Source organism: Anarhichas minor, unplaced genomic scaffold (genome assembly GCF_050575085.1).
Source record: "Anarhichas minor isolate MPS153535 unplaced genomic scaffold, ASM5057508v1 ptg000001l, whole genome shotgun sequence".
Classification (NCBI taxonomy): Eukaryota; Metazoa; Chordata; class Actinopteri; order Perciformes; family Anarhichadidae; genus Anarhichas; species Anarhichas minor.
Window position 1 is genome coordinate 1,529,890 of NW_027466447.1, and position 24,260 is coordinate 1,554,149.

General features: G+C 44.0%; 1 protein-coding gene across 1 annotated transcript in view; it reads left to right on the forward strand.

Moving 5' to 3' along the window:
• The window catches only part of LOC142945312 (rho guanine nucleotide exchange factor 4-like), a 73,127-nt gene that overhangs the window by 11,021 nt on the left and 37,846 nt on the right, over positions 1-24,260 (forward strand). Inside the window, exon 2 of the mRNA XM_076086735.1 lies at positions 20,716-20,867. Within this exon, the coding sequence (XP_075942850.1) occupies positions 20,716-20,867 (152 nt within the window). The remainder of the gene's footprint in view (positions 1-20,715; positions 20,868-24,260) is intronic.

Below are 24,260 nucleotides of genomic sequence, written 5' to 3' on the forward strand. Positions count from 1 at the left end.
TGGTAAATACACATTCTTTTGGGGGAATATTAGGCTGTGGTTTATTTTTTTCCTTTTGGAGGATTTATCTTCTGCTGCTCAGGGCGGACACCCCTCCATTACAAATCTCCCTGTAGAGTCCAAGCGCCAAAGACTCTGTCAAGTCTTTATCATCACATATCATCTGTTTATAATAAACTATTATCTTTTCTACATCAAACTTGTCTGACTTCAATCTCCTGATTGAAGTCTTTTAGTATCCTTTGGGCTCTCACCAACATCACTGATGCTAATGGTTATCAGGGATGTTCTGGGTGGTTTTAATCACCCACTGCAGAACCCTCCCGTCCTGGGCTTTGCACAAACAATTTGTAATCTTTCTTGTCAGGATGCTTTCTATTGCTTCTCTCTGTAGAACTTAACAAGAACTTGGCACAGTTTCCTTCAGAAATACAGCTCTTTCAAAGCTTTCTTAACCAGAGTGGAGTGTTTACCTTGCACGGCAGCTGGATTCTTGTGTTTAGATAGATACATAGATAGTTACTTTATTAATCCCGCAAGGGGACATTTTTTCGCTACAGCAGCATTATGATACAGGTAAAGCAATAAAAATAACACAGCAAAACATATTAATTATGAAAATATAAAATGCACAATATATACAATGAAATAGAATAATATTAAAATGAACTTGTGAGGATTTATGTCTAACTGCTGTATTTCCCTCAGTAGTGTCCTCCTACGAGTCCCGCCCACTGCCATGCCTCTCTCCGTAGGCACAGCTGTGCCTCATCTCCTGTGATCATCTCCAGCTGACATAAATACTCCTGTCACTCTCATCCCAGTTGTCAGTCCGTCCGTTTACCAACCTGGTTTTCCAACCCGTGAGTTGTCCGTTTTTTCACTCTGTGAGATTCCTCTGCTAACAATCTGTTTTTTGTGTTCAACTTACCTGCCGTCCAGTGTCGAGCCTCGGGTTTTCACCTGCACGAAGAAGCCTTCCAGTTCGTTCCTCGGAGATCAACTGTGAAGGTTTGGCTATCCTGTGTCGAGCCCCGGGTTTCACACAGTTGATCCAGCCTGCCTGCCAGCCACTTTCCGGCTAGGATCAGAGCGGAGCGCGCAGACGTGCCTCCGTGTTTGACGTGACTGTTTACCTTTCGGCTTCATCTGCCGCTCAGTAGGATTAGCCACTTTCCGGCTTGGACCCGTGTGGAGCGCATGGAGACGCCTCCTATTGACTTAATCCATTTCCTGTCTTTTCCCCTGACTGAGAGAAATAAATAACCTTGGTTTTGAAATAGAACTCTGCTCTCCTATGTCTGCATTTGCGTCCATGAACACACCACATCATAACAGAACGGACTGACCATAACTATGGACCCAGCAGCCGCAGCAGGATCTCCACCTGTAGATCCCCTGCAGGTGGCGATCACAAACCAAGGCGTTCTTCTGGGACAGCAACACCATCTGCTGCATGATATGTGGGGATCGCAGCAAGCCATCGGGTCTCAGGTGGCTGAGATCGGCAGCATGGTGCAGGGACTCGCACAGCCCCGCCCCTCCCCCCTAGATTCAACGGCGAGGGACGCGCAACTGGTCCGTGAGTCAATTGTTCTGTCTCCTGAACCTTTCCACGGAGACATGAGGGGATGTAGAGGTTTCCTGCTCCAGACAATGTTTGTGTTTAACCAACAGCCCCGCATGTATGCATCGGACAGTTCTAAGATTGCCTATCTGACCGGGTTGCTACATGGCCGTGCTCTCGACTGGGCCCAGGCCTGGTTCACCCAGAACCCGTTGGATACGGTTTCTTTTGGACAATACCTAGAGGCATTTAGGAGAGCTTTCGACCACCCTACATACTCTCAGGTCGCTGTTCAGAACCTCCTCCGCCTCCGTCAGGGCTCTGCTAGCACCGCTGAACATTCTATTGACTTTCGTATCCTGGCCGCAGAGTCTGGTTGGGAGGAGAGGGCGCTAAAGGGGGTTTTTCTCAGCAGCCTGTCGGAGAGATTAAAGGATGAGCTTGCTGTTCTGGAGGAGGCCAAGACACTAGAAGACCTGATCGCTCTCACCATCCGACTGGATACTCGGATGCAGGAACGTCGGAGAGAGCGTAGCCACAGGTTCCCGGCACCGGTTCGTCAGCCAGTAACCACTTCCGGTCGCCGGTCCCCAGCTCTACCTCGCCGCCGCAGCCCAGGCCACCAGCACTCGCCCGCTCCGGCACCTTCTCCCGAGGATCGGGATGAACCCATGCAGTTGGGACGGTTACACCTGTCTCAGGGAGAGAGGGAGCGACGAATCCGTTCCGGAGCCTGCCTCTACTGCGGCGAGCCGGATCACCGTATCCCTGTCTGCCCGGTGCGACCAAAAGAGAGGGCTCGCCGGTAAGAGTGGGAATACTGGTGAGCGATTCCACCTGACTCCCGGGTCCCGTCTCACACTACCTGCTAAGTTATGTCTGCCGTCCGGTGCTCTACCAGTCTTGGCTCTCATTGACTCCGGAGCAGAACAGAGTTTTTTGGACTCCTCCTTGGCCTTTGCTCATGGGATTCCCTTGGAGCAGTTGGAATGCCCTCTGCGGGCGAACGCTCTGGATGGAAGTCCCTTGACTGATATCACTCACCGGACTTGCCCTATTACCCTGCTCGTGTCAGGAAACCACCAACACGAGATCCGTTTTTTCATCTTCTCTACGCCCCAGACGCCTCTGGTTCTGGGCCATCCCTGGCTCCGGGACCACAACCCACAGATAGACTGGGCAGGAAACAGAATCATCGGTTGGAGCCCTAGATGTCTTTCGAGGTGCCTCAAGTCTGCCATTCCCCGGCAGACCTCTTCTTTCCACACCCCTACTGCCGGAACTGATCTCACCTCGGTCCCCTTGGAGTATGCTGATCTCAGCGAGGCATTCAACAAGGAACGAGCCCTTTCCCTGCCACCCCACCGACCCTACGATTGCACCATATAACTATTCCCCGGCGCCACCCTGCCCTCCAGCCGACTATACAACCTTTCCCGACCAGAACGCGAGGCGATGGAGACCTATATCACAGACTCCCTCGCTGCTGGAATTATCCGCCCGTCATCCTCCCCGGTAGGAGCGGGGTTTTTCTTCATGGCCAAGAAGGACAAGAGTCTCCGTACTTGCATCGACTATCGAGGGTTAAACCAGATCACCACCCGGAACAAGTACCCGCTACCCCTACTCAACTCTGCTTTTGAATCCCTACCCGGTGCCACGATTTTCACCAAGCTAGACCTCCGCAATGCTTACCACTTGGTTCGGATACGAGAGGGGGACAAGTGGAAGACCGCTTTCAACACTCCCCTGGGACATTTCGAGTACCTGGTCATGCCATTCGGACTTACAAATGCACCAGCCGTTTTCCAGGCTTTGGTGAACGACGTGCTCAGGGATTTTCTCAACCGGTTTGTGTTTGTCTACATCGACGACATTCTGATTTACTCCTCGAACCTACAGGAATATTGCCAACCATGTCCGTCAAGTCCTTCAGCGCTTACTGGAGAACCAACTCTTCATCAAAGCCGAGAAATATGAATTCCATCTCACCTCCGTACAGTTTCTTGGTTTCATCATTGAGGAGGGTCAGATTCGCAAGGACCCGGAAAAGGTTAAAGCGGTCACCGAGTGGCCGGTCCCCTCTAACCGGAAGAAGCTCCAGCAGTTCCTAGGATTTGCAAACTTCTACCGCCGGTTCATTCGGAACTACAGTCAGACAGCGTCACCTCTAACCAGACTCACCTCCTCTAAAGTGGCTTTTTCCTGGTCCCCCGAGGCCAACCGGGCGTTTAATGCCCTCAAGGAGCGATTCACATCAGCCCCCATCCTAGTACAGCCGGATGAAAGCCGCCAGTTCATGGTCGAGGTGGACGCCTCCGACACCGGAGTAGGAGCAGTATTATCACAACGCTCAACCACTGACTCTAAGCTCCGCCCGTGTGCTTTTTTCTCTCGCCGCCTTTCCCCGGCCGAGCAGAACTATGATGTGGGCAACCGGGAGTTACTGGCCGTCAAGCTGGCTCTGGAGGAATGGAGACATTGGCTGGAGGGGTCAGTCCACCCGTTCATTGTGTGGACCGACCACCGAAATCTTGAATACATCCATTCTGCCCGGCGACTGAACTCCCGCCAAGCCCGTTGGGCTCTGTTCTTTGCCCGTTTCCACATCGCCATCACCTACCGCCCAGGAAGTAAAAACATCAAGCCCGATGCCCTCCCTCGTCAGTTTTCCCCAGACAAGGTTGACCCAGCTCTGGACACGATTGTTCCACCCGCCTGTGTCCTCGGTGTTCTCACATGGGCGATAGAGTCTGCAGTGCGGGAGGCTCAGCAGACCCAGCCAGACCCAGGAGGTGGTCCTCCTGGGCGCCTGTTCGTTCCCCTTTCCGTCCGTTCCCGGGTCCTACAATGGGCTCATGACTCCCGACTCTCCGGCCACCCTGGGATAAGACGTACAATAAACTGGCTCTGGCACTCCTTCTGGTGGCCATCTTTGGACAATGACACCCGAGCTTACGTCCTAGCCTGTACCACCTGTGCACGCAACAAGGCCTCACACAGACCCCCTGTCGGACTATTACGACCTCTGCCTGTTCCCCACAGGCCTTGGTCGCATATGGCATTGGACTTCGTCACCGGATTTCCCCCCTCCGAGAGCAACACGGTCATCCTGACCATCGTGGACCGGTTTTCCAAGGCAGCTCACTTTATTCCCCTTCCCAAGCTCCCGTCGGCCCGCGAGACCGCAGACTTGTTGGTTCAACATGTCTTTAGACTCCACGGCATCCCTGTGGACATTGTGTCTGATCGGGGTCCTCAGTTCTCCTCCCAAGTTTGGAAGGTGTTCTGCCGCAGCCTCGGTGCCACTGCTAGCCTCTCCTCCGGCTTTCACCCCCAGACCAATGGGCAGACCGAGAGGCTTAACCAGGAGCTAGAAGCCATGCTCCGATGCGTAGCGGCGGCAAATCCATCTTCCTGGAGTCGTCACTTGGCCTGGATAGAGTACGCACACAACAGCCATACCTCCACGGCAACAGGTCTCTCCCCCTTCAAGGCCTCCATTGACTACCAACCTCCCCTTCTACCCAGCCAAGAGGTCGAGATTTCCATCCCGTCTGTCCAAAGCAACCATCGCCATTGCAGAAGAGTCTGGAGAGAGACTCGTGCCACCCTACTTAGTTCTTCCGAACGAAACAAGCGTCTGGCTGATCGCCGCCGCACACCCGCCCCCACCTATCTTCCCGGCCAACAGGTCTGGCTTTCCACCAAGGACATACCCCAACGCACGGAATCCAGGAAACCCTCCCCCAGATACATTGGCCCGTTCCCCATCGTCTCCATTATCAACCCGGTCACGGTCAAGCTCAAGCTCCCACAATCCATGAGAATCCACCCTGTTTTCCATGTGTCTCTTCTCAAGCCCGTACACTCCAGTCCTCTGAACCCCCTCCACCCCCCCGACTCATCGAAGGCCGTCCGGTTTACACAGTCGACCGTCTCCTGGATGTCCGCCGACGAGGTAGGGGTTACCAATACCTCGTTGATTGGGTGAGGTATGGTGTGGAGGAACGATGCTGGGTTCCTCGCTCCCGGATTATGGATCCAGACCTACTCCGCACATACCATCGCCTGCACCCCGATAAGCCTGGCGGTTCGCCGGGAGGCTCCCGTTGAGGGGGGTACTGTGAGGATTTATGTCTAACTGCTGTATTTCCCTCAGTAGTGTCCTCCTACGAGTCCCGCCCACTGCCGTGCCTCTCTCCGTAGGCACAGCTGTGCCTCATCTCCTGTGATCATCTCCAGCTGACATAAATACTCCTGTCACTCTCATCCCAGTTGTCAGTCCGTCCGTTTACCAACCTGGTTTTCCGACCCGTGAGTTGTCCGTTTTTTTCACTCTGTGAGATTCCTCTGCTAACAATCCGTTTTTTGTGTTCAACTTACCTGCCGTCCAGTGTCGAGCCTCGGGTTTTCACCTGCACGAAGAAGCCTTCCAGTTCGTTCCTCGGAGATCAACTGTGAAGGTTTGGCTATCCTGTGTCGAGCCCCGGGTTTCACACAGTTGATCCAGCCTGCCTGCCAGCCACTTTCTGGCTAGGATCAGAGCGGAGCGCGTGGACGTGCCTCCGTGTTTGACGTGACTGTTTACCTTTCGGCTTCGTCTGCCGCTCAGTAGGATTAGCCACTTTCCGGCTTGGACCCGTGCGGAGCGCATGGAGATGCCTCCTATTGACTTAATCCATTTCCTGTCTTTTCCCCTGACTGAGAGAAATAAATAACCTTGGTTTTAAAATAGAACTCTGCTCTCCTGGGTCTGCATTTGGGTCCATGAACACACCACATCATAACAGAACGAACTAAACAATCTCCTGTATCTGTCCTTGTGACAGCGGAGCTGGATGTGTCTGTTAGAGAAAGTGCTCCGCTGTTCCTGCAGTAGGTGTTGGTGAGGGTGGTCTGGGTTATCCAATATGGATGATAGTTTCTTCAGTGTCCTCCTCTCCACCACCTTTTCCAGAGTGTCCAGTTTGCAGCCAATGATGGAGCCGGCCTTCTTAACCAGTTTGTTAAGTCTGTTGGTGTCTCCGGCTCCAATGCTGCTCCCCCAGCAGACTACGGAGAAGTACAGTGTACTGGCCACAACAGACTGGTAGAACATCTCCAACATTTTGCTGCACACGTTGAAGGATCAAAGTTTCCTCAAGAAAAAGAGTCGACTCATCCCCTTCTTGTACACGGCGTTGATGTTGGTTTTCAGTTGGTCTTCAGTCTTCAGTGTGTCAGAACCACAGTGGTTCAGACCAATCATAGTCCTATGAGGGGTTACATGCAGCGACAGGCATGGTTTAGGTGTATGTGCCATGACGCGAAGAGGCGACTGTTCTTTCAATTGCATCAGTTATATCTGAGCTGGAGAGTATTTCTATATTGAAAGAAGAGCAAAGAACCGCACTCAAGGCTTTTCTATTTTCTCTTCTCCCGACTAACTACTTCCTGCCACGTATTTTTTTAAAGTGCCTGCCCTTTTCCAAACAGTTTCCAATGATGGCTACTCAGAGTGTTCTGTGTGACAAACCCTCTGGTGCATCAGGTTAGAGATGTGGCATGACCATGTCAGGTTCTCTGTGATGCTAATTCCCAGGAACTTAAAACGAATGATAGCTGAGAGCTGTTCTGGTGCCTCGGCGATTCAACACAATCATTACAATTTGCATTTCTTCTTCCACGAGCCTCTGATTGACAGCTCTAATGAGTGCTGGTGTTGGCAAAAATATTGATATGCAAACATATGTTAGAGGGCATATTCTATACGCCTTTGGGAGTGCCAATAGGGCTCTTGCACAGACGCCCAGTTCCACAGTGATTGAGATTTACCAAAAGCAGGCATACAGGTGTCTTTAAAAGTCTGAAGAAAATAACGTGTATGACTGTTCTTGTGCAGACACTACATTTTTGTTGTGAATCTACACAGAGTTTTATGCAGAGTGCAGCTGTGAGATAAAAATGACTGGGAGTCTATTTTTCAAACTTGTTTTGTTGTTGAAACCTTCATTAATGACTGTTGTGAGTACAAGTCACATGGAATCCACTGATACATTTTCATATCAATTCATCATTTAACGTTTTTGAAAAGTGAATTATGCTGCCTGTTTCATAAAGTAGAAGCAGGGCAAGCGTCCAAATGTCATTCATTAATCCATCATTGATGTGGGAACTGACAATACTCTTCTTCATGACTTTCCAATTTGCCGCTTCATTTCCATATTGGTTTTGTGATGTGTTCAATCAATACAGAGCAGATAGAGAAAATAACAGAGCTACAGTGTTAGTGGCATCACAGCAATGTCTACCTTTCCCTCCTCGTTTTGTCCTTCATCTGCCCATCCCCCCCTTTCACTCCTCTTCTCCATCCTGGCCTTCCCCATTTCTCTGATAATAATGCAGGTGAAGTATAAATGATGGATTCCCCATTTGTAAATGAAGTATTATATATATTAAAAAACAATTATTAAGGAGTTGTAGATGATTAATAACATAATTTATAAAGTGTTAGTAAATGATTAAGAACTTATTTAGATGTACATTATTCATGCATTTATATATATAATGATTTCGATATGCACTAATGGGTAGGGACTATGTCAATATATGCTTTATAGACGTGTATTAATACTTCAATTCATGATTAATTCAGGTAGTTACTTAGTTAAGTATTTTGTGTTGTCAATCATCTACAACTCCTTAATAATTGTATTTTAATATATATAATACTTCATTTACAAATGGGGAATCCATCATTTATAAAGTATGAAAACACAATCACGAAACACATAATAGACAAGCTTATTAATCAAGCATAAAACATTTATAACTGTTGTTATAAATTGTATACTAACTACTGTTAATGTAGGAACAATACTTTACTAATGCTTCATAGCGTGTAGTTATTATAAAGTGTTACCCGTGTGTGTGTGTGTGTGTGTGTGTGTGTGTGTGTGTGTGTGTGTGTGTGTCACATTCCATTCCTCTGGCAGTAGTGTGCTTGTGTCCTGGTACTGTTTACAGTCTTGGCTTTCATATACTGCCCATGTAAGGCAGAGAGCCAGAGGAAGAATTCAGCTCAGCCTGGCACTTCCTTGCACGCACTTCAACCCCCCCCCTCCCCTCCTCCCTCCTCTCTATTCCCACACTTTCTCTCACTCTGTCATTTCTCCCCGCTTCACTTGGTCGGAGCCTGTGAGTCCTCATCCGAGAAGATCAGTTGTGAGTCCTCACTCCTCTGTTTGTCGCACAGTGCTGTAAACGTTGCTGTCATTGTCTTTGTGAGGATGTGTGCCTTTAAGAGACCAGTATATTAGACTGGTATATCAGAGGCCTTTTAACACTGACAAGTTTTTTTAAACTACTGCTCCCTCCGCATATTTGTCATCCATGCACTGTATTTATCTGGGATCCTGTGTGTATATTCTTTCCTTGTGTGGGTAGAAATCAGATGTTTTTACTGAATGCATGCTAAACTACTGCTGCACCTCAGCTCCAAACATCCTTCCATTTGTAGTCACAGGTGTCAGATTTAAAACATAAATCTGCCAACTAGCTGGTTTTGAGGCTGTAGATTTAAAACATAAATCTGCCAACTAGCTGGTTTTGAGGCTGTAGATTTATTTACACAATACTAATTTACATTTGGACACCATCTTGATTATATAACAAAGAGGAACATATTTTGTAGACTTGGACAATTGTGTTACAACTGAGATGTCATAACAGTAATGATGAGCTGTTTTCTACTGTTTATTTCCCTGAATAAGTATATTTGTGTTCCAAGTGAGCCTGTAGTACAGACTCTACAAATATAGATATAATGTGAGTCACATGATTGATAAAGGAAGCGGAACACAGTAAAATAAAAGTGATATTTCTACAAGCTTAATCATGTCTGTCCTCCACTAATGGAGCGGCTGGTCACATAAAGAAGTGAGGGTTGGTAAGAGAAGACTGTGTATATCTGACCCAGCGTCTGTTTGGTACGCTGATCTGTATAGTATATAAAAGTACAATGGAACAGCTGGTTCCAAAATGACAAATCTGCTCGACCTCTCTGTACTAAAACCTCTCTAACTTTTTTTTGCTTCACTTTATCAAAGCAAATCATTTTTAGGGACTCCTGACATGTTGTGCTATGATTTGGGAGTGTTTTTAGGCTTTCAGCTGCATTATTTCAAAGACATAATTTCAATAAAAGTGCTTTTTTTTCAGGCGAACCTGAAACTTTTCAATTTGAGCTGTGTGTCATCTTCATTTCCTATTAACCAGTAACATTGAAATGAGCTGTCCTCCAAGCTGTGTGCATGCGGTTTTCTCCAATTCACATTGGCTGCTATTTGTTTTATCACTATGCCTGATAAAAGTATTCTATTCATGTCGTATTTGTTTCTGGTATGCTGAAAGTGATTACAGTCACTGGTCTAAATGCCTCCCTCTCACAGTAGTATAGACTGATGATGTTCGTAGACAAAGAAGCGTCCCCCATTATGTGACTTTATCTGTGTTCATGTTGACAGTGTGGCAAATGAACAGCACATACTATTCTACAGTGCATGGACCTTTAAGGAGTGACAAGACATACTGCTTCAGAATTCTTTCTCTTTTTTATTTTCAGGGTCTTACAAAGACTGGTAGCACAGCATTATTTTATTTTCATACCACATGATCTATACTTCCCTTCAGTAGCACCTTCGCACCTGTCAACACTGCAGAGTATGTGTTTTCTCTCCTCTCACCTGCCTCTGTGATCCCCCCTCAGGCCTGGCTGGCTGAATTCTTCCAAACACTTACGCCTCATATTTCAATCAGAACCTCAGGGATACAGGCTGGACCGTATGGTTACAGAGCCGCTGTCATTATTCCTTCAAAGGGACAGAACCCAAACATCAAAGTGTGTGTGTGTGTGTGTGTGTGTGTTCCAGTGTTGGCAGTGGTGTCAGTGCTGTGTGTATGTGGCTCCATTACCAAAAGTAATTTTGGTTTAGATCAATGCACACAAAGAAACTGGTACGTGTCCTGGTGATCCATATTGATCTCCCTCGCTCTGATTCAGGAGCTTATCTCATGTGACCAGCCACAACAGACAACATATTTACTGTCCTCTAGCCAGCCAGACATCTCACCCAAAACACAATGAATGAGCTAGCACTCTTCAGACACCACGGCTGAGTTCTTCTGTGGAATTATCATCCAGATCACAAAAGTCCCAGAGCAACATGTTCTGTTCAGTGACATGTCACTGTGCTGTGTAACGCAGGGGTTTTCCCCCTTGTGTAACCCACGTAGCCCACTTCTGTTTGCTAAACCAAATCTGAGGACCACCTTCCCAAATCAATGAAAATTCCTTTCTGGCGCTAACTCTCACCCATCACATCCTGCCATTATGAATCCAAATTTAATGTATTCATGCCCATATTTCTTCACCACACCCTTTGCAGCTTTTACTGGCAAAGGTTGTCTCCCATATCACTTTTTCCTTTCAAAAACAGATCTGTTTTGTTTCACTTTACCGAGGGAACGTTAGCTAACAGTGGTAAACACGTTTCAATCAGGACAGACAAGTCAGATGTAGAAAAGATAATTGTTTATTATTAACGGATGATATGTGATGATAAAGTCTTGACAGAGTCTTTGGTGCTTGGACTCTACAGGGAGATTTGTAATGGAGGGGCATCTGCCCTGAGCAACAGCAAGTTAAATCCCCCCGTGGAGTCCAGACACTGGTGGTGGTGGTGCTGATGAGGCTGATAGAATGATGAGTTGATGAAGATGATGGATCTGTGAAGACTGGGCGGAGATGGGGAGGTGGAGGGGTGTGTAACAGCAGGTAGAGCGACAATCATATTTAAAAGAGACAGCAGCAAGATGATAGGCTAACCATGTCATTGTTTTGTTGCGCTATTGGATAGAAGTGACCAGCTGATCAGAACAGTTGATATCATGACAAACAATAACAGCAAGGAAATAATGAGTGTGCATGCGTGAAGAGTGAATGGCAGATGTATGAGAAATAAACTATGGGCCGAAGCATGCAAGAGTATAGTCTTCCTGACTGAATTTACGCTAGAGCTTCATTTGTTTCTACCTGATGTGTCGTGATTAGTGTGGTGATATTCAAATGTAACTGATCATTGAGATTATGCTTTGTTTGAGTTACTGTTTTTTATTTATGCGAATTCTTGAGCACATTTAGATTTTTTTATTTTATCCAACCATTTGGCAGGGCGCAATGAGGAGGCATTAAGCTCACTGAATGTAATTATTTGAATGCAAGTTACACAATTTACATCAAAACAATGCATCCCTTCTTAAGGGCAATCCATACAGCCAGCATTTTTGGAAGGCTTCATAGACTAACACAACAGATAGGCTTCTAATAACATTTAGTATTAATACGTTTTACAGTTTTAAAAGGCACTGACAAATGATCAGGGTCAAAGCAAACATCTTCCTGCCAAGTTGAGATTTTGAGAATAAAAAACAATAGGGGTGACAATGAAAGGATCATTGTTGAGTGTCCCATCAACATGGTTCCTGTCTCCCTCGACTCTCTCCTCTATCTATATATCTATGTTGCTTTAAAAACCTGTGGAGGTGGACAATCCCAATAACTTCAAACTTGCACTCACATTACTATTACTGGCATCTCTGAGTAGCCTAATGTGTCCTGAAAGTTACACCATGTAACATGGCTTATCCATATAGTGAGTGAAAACTGATTATAAACAGCTAGGTCTTCACAGGGTTAACCTTCACTGCTGTTGACTGTAGCAACAATTTCCCAAAAGGTATTGCCTACTACTGTGTCCTCCTGGGCTAGCGATGTGTATTAAACCCTTGACCCCAGCCCCTGATGATGCTACAATCAGTCAGAAATCAATGGAAGGTCAGTCATCACTTTCAGAAAAAGGATGCAGTGTGTCTGGCTCAGTCACCAGCAAATTTTACTGGAGTGGTAACAGGTACACAGACATAATATTTGATATCTTCTCTTCTCCTTTACATTTCCCTAAATCCCTAAAACTATTCACTTACCCTACCATGTGTGTGTTCATGTTCCCCAGCAGAGCAGTGTTGCTCACTGATGTGTTTTAAAAAGGTTTTGGCCAATAAGGGAGCTCTATGGCAGAGCATGACATGAGAAGATAAACTGTATCAGGGTTTGGAATCCCTATAAACCTGAGCCAGCCCTAACTATAAACCTGAGCCAGCCCTAACTATAAACCTGAGCCAGCCCTAACTATAAACCTGAGCCAGCCCTAACTATGAACCTGAGCCAGCCCTAACTATAAACCTGAGCCAGCCCTAACTATAGACCTGAACCAGTCCTAACTATAAACCTGAGCCAGCCCTAACTATGAACCTGAGCCAGCCCTAACTATAAACCTGAGCCAGCCCTAACTATAAACCTGAGCCAGCCCTAACTATAAACCTGAGCCAGCCCTAACTATAAACCTGAGCCATCCCTAACTATAAGCGTTATCAAAGAGGAAAGTCTTAAGCCTACTCTTAAATGTGGTGAGTGTGTCTTCTCCCCGGACTGAAACTGGAAGCTGGTTCCACAGAAGAGGAGCTTGATAACTGAAGGCTCTGGCTCCCATCCTACTTTTTAAGACTCTAGGAACCACAAGTAACCCCGAATTTAGGGAGCGCAGCTAGTGGGGTATGGTACTATAAGCTGTTTAATATATGATGGTGTCTGACCAATTAGGGCTTTGTAGGTGAGGAGAAGGATTTTAAATTATACTCTAGATTTTACAGGGAGCCAGTGCAGAGAAGCTAATACAGGAGTAATATGATCTCTTTTCTTAGTTTTTGTTAGTACACGAGCTGCAGCATTCTGGATCAACTGGAGAGATTTAAGAGACTTATTAGAGCAGCCTGATAATAAGGAAGTTCAGCTCTGTCTCCACTTTGTATTCCTTGCACAGCTGTCTCTCTATTTGTCCCTGTCTCTGTCTCTCTCTCTCTGTCAGATGATACCAAATTTTGTCTATCGATCAAGCCAGATGAAACCGACCAACTCGCTAAACTTCAAGCATAGGACATAAAAACTTTGATGACCTGCAACTTCCTGATATTAAACTCAGAAAAACTGAACTGAAGTTATTCTACTAGGCCCAGAACACCTCCGAAATCAATTTTCTAATGATATAGTTTCTCTAGATGGCATTGCACTGCACCGTAAAGAATCTCCATGTTATCTTTGATCAGGATATGTCCTTTAACTCCCAGAAAAAACGAATTTCAAAATCCTCAAGTGAACTATTGTTATGTAGAAAGTCACACAACTGATGTAAATCAGTGTTCTGTTCTGTGATCCATCAGCCTCTCAGTCTGAACACACACATACTGTATTTCTCAAGGACAAGCTGACTAGCCAAGCGAGAGGCAAACAGTAAACTGTGATGACCTGGTGGCCTGTATGAAGCTGCTGCTGTTCAACAGATGACGCTGATTGCTTTTGTTCTCTGAGAATGATAGCAGAGCAGAGGAGGAGCCTTCTATTATCACTGTTACATCCCATAGTATGTTGTTTAGTTGTCCCATCCTCATGGCAGGCCTTTACTGAATAAATCACATGAAAATGATATTTTAACCTATCTCTGTGTTGAGTGGCTAATCCAAGCAAACATATTCCACTCAGACACTTGAGGTAAGGTGGGGAGTTGCCAACATACACCTTTCATAAAGCATGCACAGAAATATAGTCTGTTCAAAATAACTGAAAGGTAATTTATTAAGCCATAAACTCTGGTTGTTTTCCAGAAGATGTCAAACTTATCTTACAAAGGATTTTGAATACTTTTTGACATGCAATGCTCGGAAAACTGTTGCTCTCTCTCTTCATCAAAATCCCAAAAGCTCGTAATATGGCTCCAACAGTATGGAAAGCAGCAGTTCATCTCAGTTTCTTCAAATATATATGACGATAGAACAAGTCATTGACTGTTGCTCAAAGTGTGTCAGGTAAAGACGTCCTCTGCTGCTAGACTGCAGCTCTCTGTGTGCTCTCCCAACATCTTGTTCATGTTGCTCATGTGCTCACATTTAGGAGGTTTGTTTTTCAATTTAGGGACATTTTTAGTTCAAACTGGCTGAAGTTTGGTGCATTTTGTTAGGAGGTGCAGCTCAGTCTTCCTTGCACAGCTGTCTCTCTCTCTCTCTCTCTCTCTCTGTCTGTCTCTCTCCCTGTCTCTGTCTCTCTCCCTGTCTCTGTATCTGTCTCTCTCTCTCTCTGTCTGTCTCTCCCTCTCTGTCTCTCTCTCTGTCTCTCTGTCTCTCTCTCTGTCCCTGTCTCTGTCTCTGTCTTTCCCTCTGTCTGTCTCTCTGTCTCTGTCTCTCTCTGTCTCTCTGTCTCTCTCTTTCTGTGTAGCCCACATTCTGTACAGCCTATTTCCATTCAACCATTATAAATGATTCTGATTAATAATCAAGAAAACCGTTAAACTGTGTTATTTCCTCTGACAATAACTCTTCTATCAAAATATCAGATATTGTGTATCGTTTCATTCCTTATTGATTCAACACTGCAACTGCTTCAAGCCCCTGATCCATGAGGGCACTGCATGTCAGTCGCTTATTTGACTAATTGCAATATTTTAGGTATTTTGCTCTACAAAAGTACAGTAAAGTACAATATGGACACTGGCAGGTTCTGCAGCATCAGCTGTTCTAGTGGAGCCGTGTATCCAAACCTAGCTATAAGACCTTCACTATCACCTACATCTGCTGAGGTGAAGCAGCATCAACACATGAGTTCATCCAATTGATCAAATTGACACAGGAAACCTGGAACCAACCAGTATACTCTGGTCTCTGGGCCTATGACAAAGCTGCCATGTCTGTCTGCTGTGTGCATTCTACTAGGAGGGAACGAGAAGGCATCAGTGTTCATAACAATGCATGTACACTGATGGAGGGGGGGCTGTAGTTGGTCAATGGGGGGAAAAAGCATGCCATGACTGTGTGTCATTGTTGTACTGTAGGGCAATGTTGCACGTTTATCGTTGTATTGGTAATGTAGAAAGAGTTATGCCATAATGCAATTGATGTTCGAGTTGGCAGGCAGAGCAGTGCCTTGTTGGAGAATTCATGTGGTGTCCCTCCGTTCACCCCTCCATGCTGCTATAGACTCTCTGCACATGAATAAAGGCCAGTCGATACCTGGAGCGCCTCCATCTCTCTACACAGCATCACAGTGTCCTACACTGCCCCCATGAGGGCACAACCCGAAACCTCGACGGCCGCGATGAAGGCAGTGATGATGATGTTACAGTACATTGGGTTATGTGATGTGTAACATGCTGCTGTTCGAGGTCAATACCTTCTGTAGGAGCCAGGTATGGCCTGTGCCATTTTGTACACCCTTTTTTGTCACTTCCGGTTATTGAGTCACCTGGTGTTGGGGATAGCAATGGGGACACATGCTGTTCCGTAGTTTAGTTGGATGAATGGAAGGAGAGGGGGTGAGAGAGGGAGTCTTATTTTTTTCTGACCGCTATTTACACTATTTACGCTATTTACACTATTATTATCAGCTGTTGATCGCTGTTGAGAAGGAGGAGGAAGTATTTTGAACGTTTATGAATGTGTGTTATCCAACGCAAAAGTTTATTTGTTGTCTACAAATAAAACCACAAAACTCAGCCACTGGATCTGTGAATAATTGACTGTCAGCGCGTCTGCTGGTTAGTCTCCCCTACTCAGCCTCTCTGTGACTCATTTTAAGTTGCCGATAGTCACCTACACCTTCAGTAAAATATCCTTACTGCTGCCCAACTGCATCTTATTGTGCGTTCTTTCATAGCTCTATGTTCTCTTCCATTCTTATCTCCATCTCCACGGTGATTTGTTACAACAGATACGTCCTCCATGGCAACAGCTGTTGGCGAGGCAGCCAATGGTGACGCTTATGATGAGGTGTGACAGCAAGTGTATTTTTAGCTCATCAGCCAGGTAGCCACAAACACTTGAGAGGATGTTTCTGTGATGGGAGGAAACACAAAGCCTCCTTTGTTCAAACCTCACAGAATGGAATAATTTACTCAGGATAATGTTACACTAAATGTAACAAGTCTTCATTTATATGAACATATGAAAGCTCGAGCTATAACATTGTAACTGTGGTTTGTAATCATTTGAATAGGAAAAACAGCTTCAGATTGGTTGTAAGGAATTCAAATGACATTTGTTGGTTATCTGTTGTCATTATTTGCATGAGCCAACCTGACTCAGTCAGTCTACATCAGGGGTCGCCAATTGGCGGACCGCGGTCCGGATCCGGACCCAGACGCCGTTGTATCCGGACCCAGGACCTAAAATCGACAGAGCGCTTCTATTTTAACCGGCGCAGCTTTTTCATCCTTTATGGCACTTGTTCAGCAGTGCAGGAAATGCACCGACCAATGCAGCGTAAATCACATCACGTGATACAGCTCAGCCAATCAAATATGGGTATTCTGACACGTTTCCTGATTCGAGTGAGATGTACACACACGGGGAGAGACGAGGAAAGAGAAGGAAGAGCAGGAGAATAATACGTGAGTCAGAGAAGTTATTTCACATGACGTTCTCCAAAGAGAGAAAAGTGGTCAAAGAGACCAGAGAGACCAGAGTCTTTAACCAAGAATGAACAGACTCTTATAGGTTAATTCTTCACACGGACAGTTTAAAACCAGTGTGTCTCATATGTTCAGAGACCGTGACGATTATTAAAAGCGGTAATATGAAGCGCCACTACGAGGCAAAGCACAACTCTTTTGAACAAACATATCCTCTCACATCTAAATGAAGACACAGAAAATAAACCTCAGAGCCCAATATGATCAGAATCTAACACGTTAATTCACTGACCAACAATGATGTTAACAGAGAGAATAGAGCTGAAACAAGTGGTTTAATAACCACAGATAAAGTCCATGCTCACTGATTTCTCTTGTTAGAAGATGAGAAAAATATAATATCGTGGCTTTTTTATTGACATCACTTCACACCCGAATGAACTGAATTTAAAGCTGCAGGACAATTCACTGAAATAGATTTTTCTAAAATGAAGTACTTTATTTTAAAGATGCACATTTTTGAAAAGCTTTCTGTTATGTCAGTTATTCTTTAATCCAGCCCTTATTTTACTTGAAATGAGAGAACATTTATTTATGTATTTCTATGTATTATTTATAATCCATCCAGTTAAATTTGAAAACTGAGAATAATAATTGTTAAAATATAATTGATGTGTACTTTCTTTATTTGATTTGACAGTTGTTGACTACACAGAGATGTTGTTACTACTACTAGGCTACTTCAATATATACAGTTGTGTGAAAAAGTGTTTGCCCCCTTCCTGATTTCTTATTTTTTTGCATGTTTGTCACACTTAAATGTTTCAGATCATCAAACAAATTTAAATATTAGACAAAGATAACACAAGTAAACACAAAATGCAGTTTTTAAATGAAGGTTTTTATTATTAAGGGGAAAAAAAAATCCAAACCTACATGGCAATGTGTGAAAAAGTGATTGCCCCCCCCCCCTGTTAAAACATAAATTAACTGTGGTTTATCACATCTTTGGAAAGCTGAGTTCAATTTCCCTAGCCACACCCAGGCCTGATTACTGCCACACCTGTTCTCAATCAAGAAATCACTTAAATAGGACCTGCCTGACAAAGTGAGGTAGACCAAAAGATCCTCAAAAGCTAGACATCATGCTGCGATCCAAAGAAATTGAGGAACAAATGAGAAACAAAGTAATTGAGATCTATCAGTCTGGAAAAGGTTACAAAGCCATTTCTAAAGCTTTGGGACTCCAGCGAACCACAGTGAGAGCCATTATCCACAAATGGCGAAAACATGGAACAGTGGTGAACCTTCCCAGGAGTGGCCGGCCGACCAAAATTACCCCAAGAGCGCAGCGACGACTCATCCAAGAGGTCACAAAAGACCCCAGAACAACATCCAAAGAACTGCAGGCCTCACTTGCCTCAATTAAGGTCAGTGTTCATGACTCCACCATAAGAAAGAGACTGGGCAAAAATAGCCTGCATGGCAGAGTTCCAACACGAAAACCACTGCTGAGCAAAAAGAACATAAAGGCTCGTCTCAGTTTTGCCAGAAAACATCTTGATGATCCCCAAGACTTTTGGGAAAATACTCTGTGGACTGACGAGACAAAAGTTTAACTTTTTGGAAGGTGTATGTCCCATTACATCTGGCGTAAAAGTAACACGGCATTTCAGAAAAGGAACATCATACCAACAGTAAAATATGGTGGTGGTAGTGTGATGGTCTGGGGCTGTTTTGCTGCTTCAGGACCTGGAAGACTTGCTGTGGTAAATGGAACCATGAATTCTGCTGTCTACCAAAACATCCTGAAGGAGAATGTCCGGCCATCTGTTCGTGACCTCAAGCTGAAGCGAACTTGGGTTCTGCAGCAGGACAATGATCCAATACACACCAGCAAGTCCACCTCTGAATGGCTTAAGAAAAACACAATGAAGACTTTGGAGTGGCCTAGTCAAAGTCCCGACCTGAATCCGATTGAGATGCTGTGGCATGACCTTAAAAAGGCGGTTCATGCTCGAAAACCCTCCAATGTGGCTGAATTACAACAATTCTGCAAAGATGAGTGGGCCAAAATTCCTCTACAGCGCTGTAAAAGACTCATTGCCAGTTATCGCAAACGCTTGATTGTAGTTGTTGCTGCTAAGGGTGGCCCAACCAGTTATTAGGTTTAGGGGGCAATCACTTTTTCACACAGGGCCATGTAGGTTTGGATTTTTTTTCCCCCTTAATAATAAAAACCTTCATTTAAAAACTGCATTTTGTGTTTACTTGTGTTATCTTTGTCTAATATTTAAATTAGTTTGATGATCTGAAACATTTAAGTGTGACAAACATGCAAAAAAATAAGAAATCAGGAAGGGGGCAAACACTTTTTCACACAACTGTATATATATGGCACTAAATAGCGCAAGTTAGATATTATTGTAATGTTCCGGACCTTTGTCCGAGGAGATTTTCTCAATCTGGACCTTTTGGAATTTTAATTGAAGACCCCTGGTCTACATCATACCCATTCTTATTTAGTGTACCAAATGGCCGAAAGCCATGCAAAACAATGGCTACCATCCTGTCTGTCACTCTTGGCATTTTATGAGGGAGGTTGCTGATCCAGTGAGTTTTTTTTTCTGATTAATGATGTCTGTTCAATAGAAAGACAATATTTCAGAAAAAAAGCTGTTTGCCCACTTTTCAAACTATTTAGGAATAGTTCCTATTAAGAATCTTAAGAAGCACTGTCCTGCTGCAGAGGGGTTGTCAGATGATGGGATGATGTCACAGCCTGAGTTCTAGGTTTCTTCGCTCTGGTTATTTCACAGCACAGTAACATGCAGTGACTGAGTGTCTACCCCTACCCAGTGCTCAGCTGCACTGTCACTGTGTCTGTCTCCCAGGTGATTGTCCGGACAGCCAATGAGAGTAAGGACACAGCCTGCCGAGCTATAGATCAGAGTCTGCCTGTCTCTGTTTGAGGTCATAATGATAATGATATTTATGATTCCATTTAAAAGCCCCCTCTACAGCTACCAATCATTTAAATACTGATATATCTATTCAATTTGTTACGTCTTATATAATTGTTTATTATTTTAAATATCAAAAGTAATTCTGACCAGCTCAAACTCTCAGGGATTCAGGTCACATCATAAAGAATAGGGAAAAGCACAAACTCCACGCTTTGATACATGGCTTAAAATTGTGTTGTTTTTTGTTATCTTGTATGTTAAGGACTCTGCAGCTGTGGATAAAGTTTATGATTATCATATTGATTTTTTGTTGCCTTCAGTCTTTTTTTTTTTCAACCCAGAGAATTTTGTCCCACCGACAGAAATTCATTATTGCCTCTGTCAGTTACTGTCCCATGTTATTGGGACTCTTAAAAAGACAGGCTGTTCTTGTCTTCAACCATACAGTTAGTACTGAATTATGTATTTGTGAATATACTTTATGTATGTGTGTGTATGGCATTGAACCCCGACCTGCTTATGAAGAATATCAATTGGTTAAACACCCACAGTTTCAGGCTGGGTCAAAAACTCAACACGTGTGTAAATCAGTTAACCACACTGTCTGATGTTTTTGTCCCTGTCTCAGCGGTGGTTGTACCTGACGGGGCATCAGAGAAGGGGGGCTTTGGGGACGAGCTCGGCAGCGAAGTGGATCTGCTGTATGAAGAGTTTCGCAGCTCTGGACATCGTTTTGGACACCCGGGAGGAGGCGGAGGAGAGCAGCTGGCCATCAATGAGGTAGGCAGCATTGAGGTGTGGTCTAAATTCCACCAGGGTTATGGTTAGAAGCACCGTGATTGGCCCAGAATAAGTTGTTTTAGATCGAAGATTTCGAAAGCAACTTCATGCAGAATTATTATGTGAATGTATCATATTTCAAATGATTCTATATTTGCGCATGCCATAGTGGCTTTTTGGTTTCTGCTGCCATGTTTAATGTTTTTAAGAGCAGCTCGGAATGTGTTATTGTTTAGGTTTGAGCTGTGATATGGTTTAGATACAAAACTGGTTTGGTGCAGATGCACATAAACGAGGTCTGGGATCTTCCCCCACGACATTTTGACTGTCACTTCACACACTCATTTCCTGCATTATGGTACAATTGACAATTGAAAAATATAATGGAACATAATGCAGTAAGGCTCGTAGGCATTCAGTAATGCTTTCAGATCATTTTTCTCCTCAACTCTATCAACTCTTCTCAATTAATGTTATCTCAATTATCTCAATTAATATTATCTCTCTGAGTCAACTTAGATGTTGTCATGATTTACTCTTCCCTCCTCTTTTGTGTCTCTAACCTCTTTAAATGTGCACGTGGAACCTTTTTACCTCAATGATGATTCATTTGAATTGATTGATAAATTGTGTTTCAACAATATTTCTGCTCTTTAAAAAATTCTCTGCACATTCAGAACATTTCCCATATATCTGTGTTCGCTGACATGTCAAGAATAAAATAAATAATATTTTGAAAAAACAGTAAGAATAACGTCATAATATTTCAAGAGAAAATCGACCCTATAAAACAAAATCACTTCTGATCAGGTATAATTCTCACCATTGTGTGGCTTATTGTCCACATGAATGTTAACTTCACCACCTCGAATAAAGTGGCTACATCCACTGGGGGGGCGCAGTGGAACTACACAGCTTCATCAGCACACACTGTTAACAAATACAATATAAAATAAAATGATAACAAATACAATTGCAAACAAGTTGTAAAGATAGGGCACTATATGATATGGTTGCACCCAGGGGCGTTTCTAGGATTGAAAGACAGGGGGGGCTTAGCCCCAAGGGGAGTGGCATATTTGCGCGCGTAGAATGTAATGCAATTAATATGTCTGAAAGCACTAATTGAAAGCAATCTAAAGTCCAATCTTTTTGGAAATTGATTTTACTATTGCAATTTTTCTTTCAGTAAAACAAAAGTGAAGTGATATGTACTTATTTTAGAAAGAAAAACAAATATTTTATAGAGTTTATATATTATAATGCATTTAATTCAAAACAAAGACGGTATGACCCATTTGGGGTGGGTGGGGTCGGGTGCTCAAAGGGGGTCTTGACAGAAAAAGTTTGGGAACCACTGAAATAGAGAATGACACAACAGAGCGTCAATAGTTTTCTTTTGTCTTCTAATACTGTGCATATATATATATCGTTAATCATCATAAAGGTTCTGTGTGTAAAATCTCTGCAGTGAAGACGACTGAGCTGGAGACATCACAGTGGACACACACTGTCTTCTCCAGTCACCTCACAGATAGCTGTCAGTTTCAGATCATTCTGATGCACAGGGACAGTGTGTGTGTGTGCGTGTGTGTGTGTGTGTGTGTGTGTGTGTGTGTCCTATGCCCTTGGTATACCCTCCGGTGGGTGCTACCTGTGCTCAGGAAAACACTTTGCCCTGTTGCCATTGTTTGCACTGTTAGTTGCTAGACTTAATGGTTTCACACCAGCGTCACGGTTACTCTTAGCTGAACTGAACTGACAGGAAATAGAAAATTCAGTGTTATAATGGTAGCAAGGGAAGAAGAGCATGGCCTCAGTAAAGGACTAGTAAATGCTCCCTTTGCCTTAATAGCAGTAACAATGCCACTACTACTAATAATGATGGTAGCAGTGTGTGTCAGTGAAAGATTTGCCCCTTACGAATCCATAATTTGCTCTTATTTTATTAGTGCCCATTGATTTCTGGGATCGCCAGTGCTTTCTTAGTTTTATTTTTCTCTTATGTAAGAACAAAAATGTTACGAGTGGTCAAGAGCACTCTTACCAAGATAAGACTGATACATCTTGTTTTCACAGTCCACAAATTGTTTTTCCAACAAATTTAAGGAACATAAAGAATGTATGAATACCATCAAATAGATGAGATTTCTGTAACGCCAGGACTGATGCTGTAGAAAACCATGTTTTCTTTGTTCAAGTTTATTTAACAGAACCTCCATTTCACTACTGCTGAAGTTCTTCTTCGTCTTCCAGCACCTTATTTTGGTGGCATCTCACCAATTGTTGGGCATGTGCCAGGGTTTTTGCACACTACACTACAGCTGCTAGAGTGTTTAGGCCAAGGCTAATAATAGACAACCAGTCACACCCCTCCAATTTATGATCAAGTAACATCCATCATTCAGCACACCCGGTAAGAGCAGATCTGGATGGTTCAGAACGTTTGGTGCATCTGGAGTTGACTCTGGAGTTTTTCTCTTTTACTAGAAAATATATGACGAATTTATGAGAATATCACTGCATTAGGGCCCATTGTTGGATAGAAGAAAACTGTTGAACATGGAAAAGGCATACCCAAACCGTCCCCATTAAAACTGAATAAATGCAACAATTAAATTGAGTCGAGTAAGCAAACCCTTTTATGTTTTTACATCATCAATCACTGCAGGTAGTTTGGAAAGAGTTGCTTGTACCAGTAACAGCAGGCACCTGTTTGTAATGTAATAATAATGTTGTTCCCACTGATCAATTTTGACATTCTTTTCAGTCTTCACATTAGACAGAAATGAAAATAACCAGTCCGGTCTTGATTTGGTGATTTTAAAACCATTTATTCTGTCTGACTTGTGGTGTAGTAGTCCGTCACTGGATCCAGATATGAAATCAGTTATTCTTCTCCCTCTTTCAGCTGCATTTGGTCTATTCTGTTGGGTTGGTTGATAGTAACAGATCGACAGCCAATCAAAATGGGTATTCAGGCAACTGCTGCAAATCAGCCAGTTTTCAAACAGACCGGCGCTTTGCTGCCATCCTGTGGGTCAGCATGTCTGTTATCTAGAACCATAAGAAGTTCAAATATGTGTGAGTGTGTGTGACACAAACTGGTGCTGTGTGGTTTCTGACTGTCTTTGCTGCTCAGAAGAGTGAGACTCAGAGAATGGAGACTCAAAGGTTTGGTGACTGTGGGAGGAAAAAGGAAACTAGGGACTTTAGTTGCTAGTTGCTGCAAGCTAATTTGCGAATACACAGGCAGGATAATCATAGGAAATGCTACTGCTAATCCACCAAAATATCTTTACTCTGAGGGTGAGGTGAAACAGGGGCATTAAGGAAAAAATGAGCAGTATAGTTGCCCTAACCCTCTGACTGGTAAAGCTGATATGCAGTATG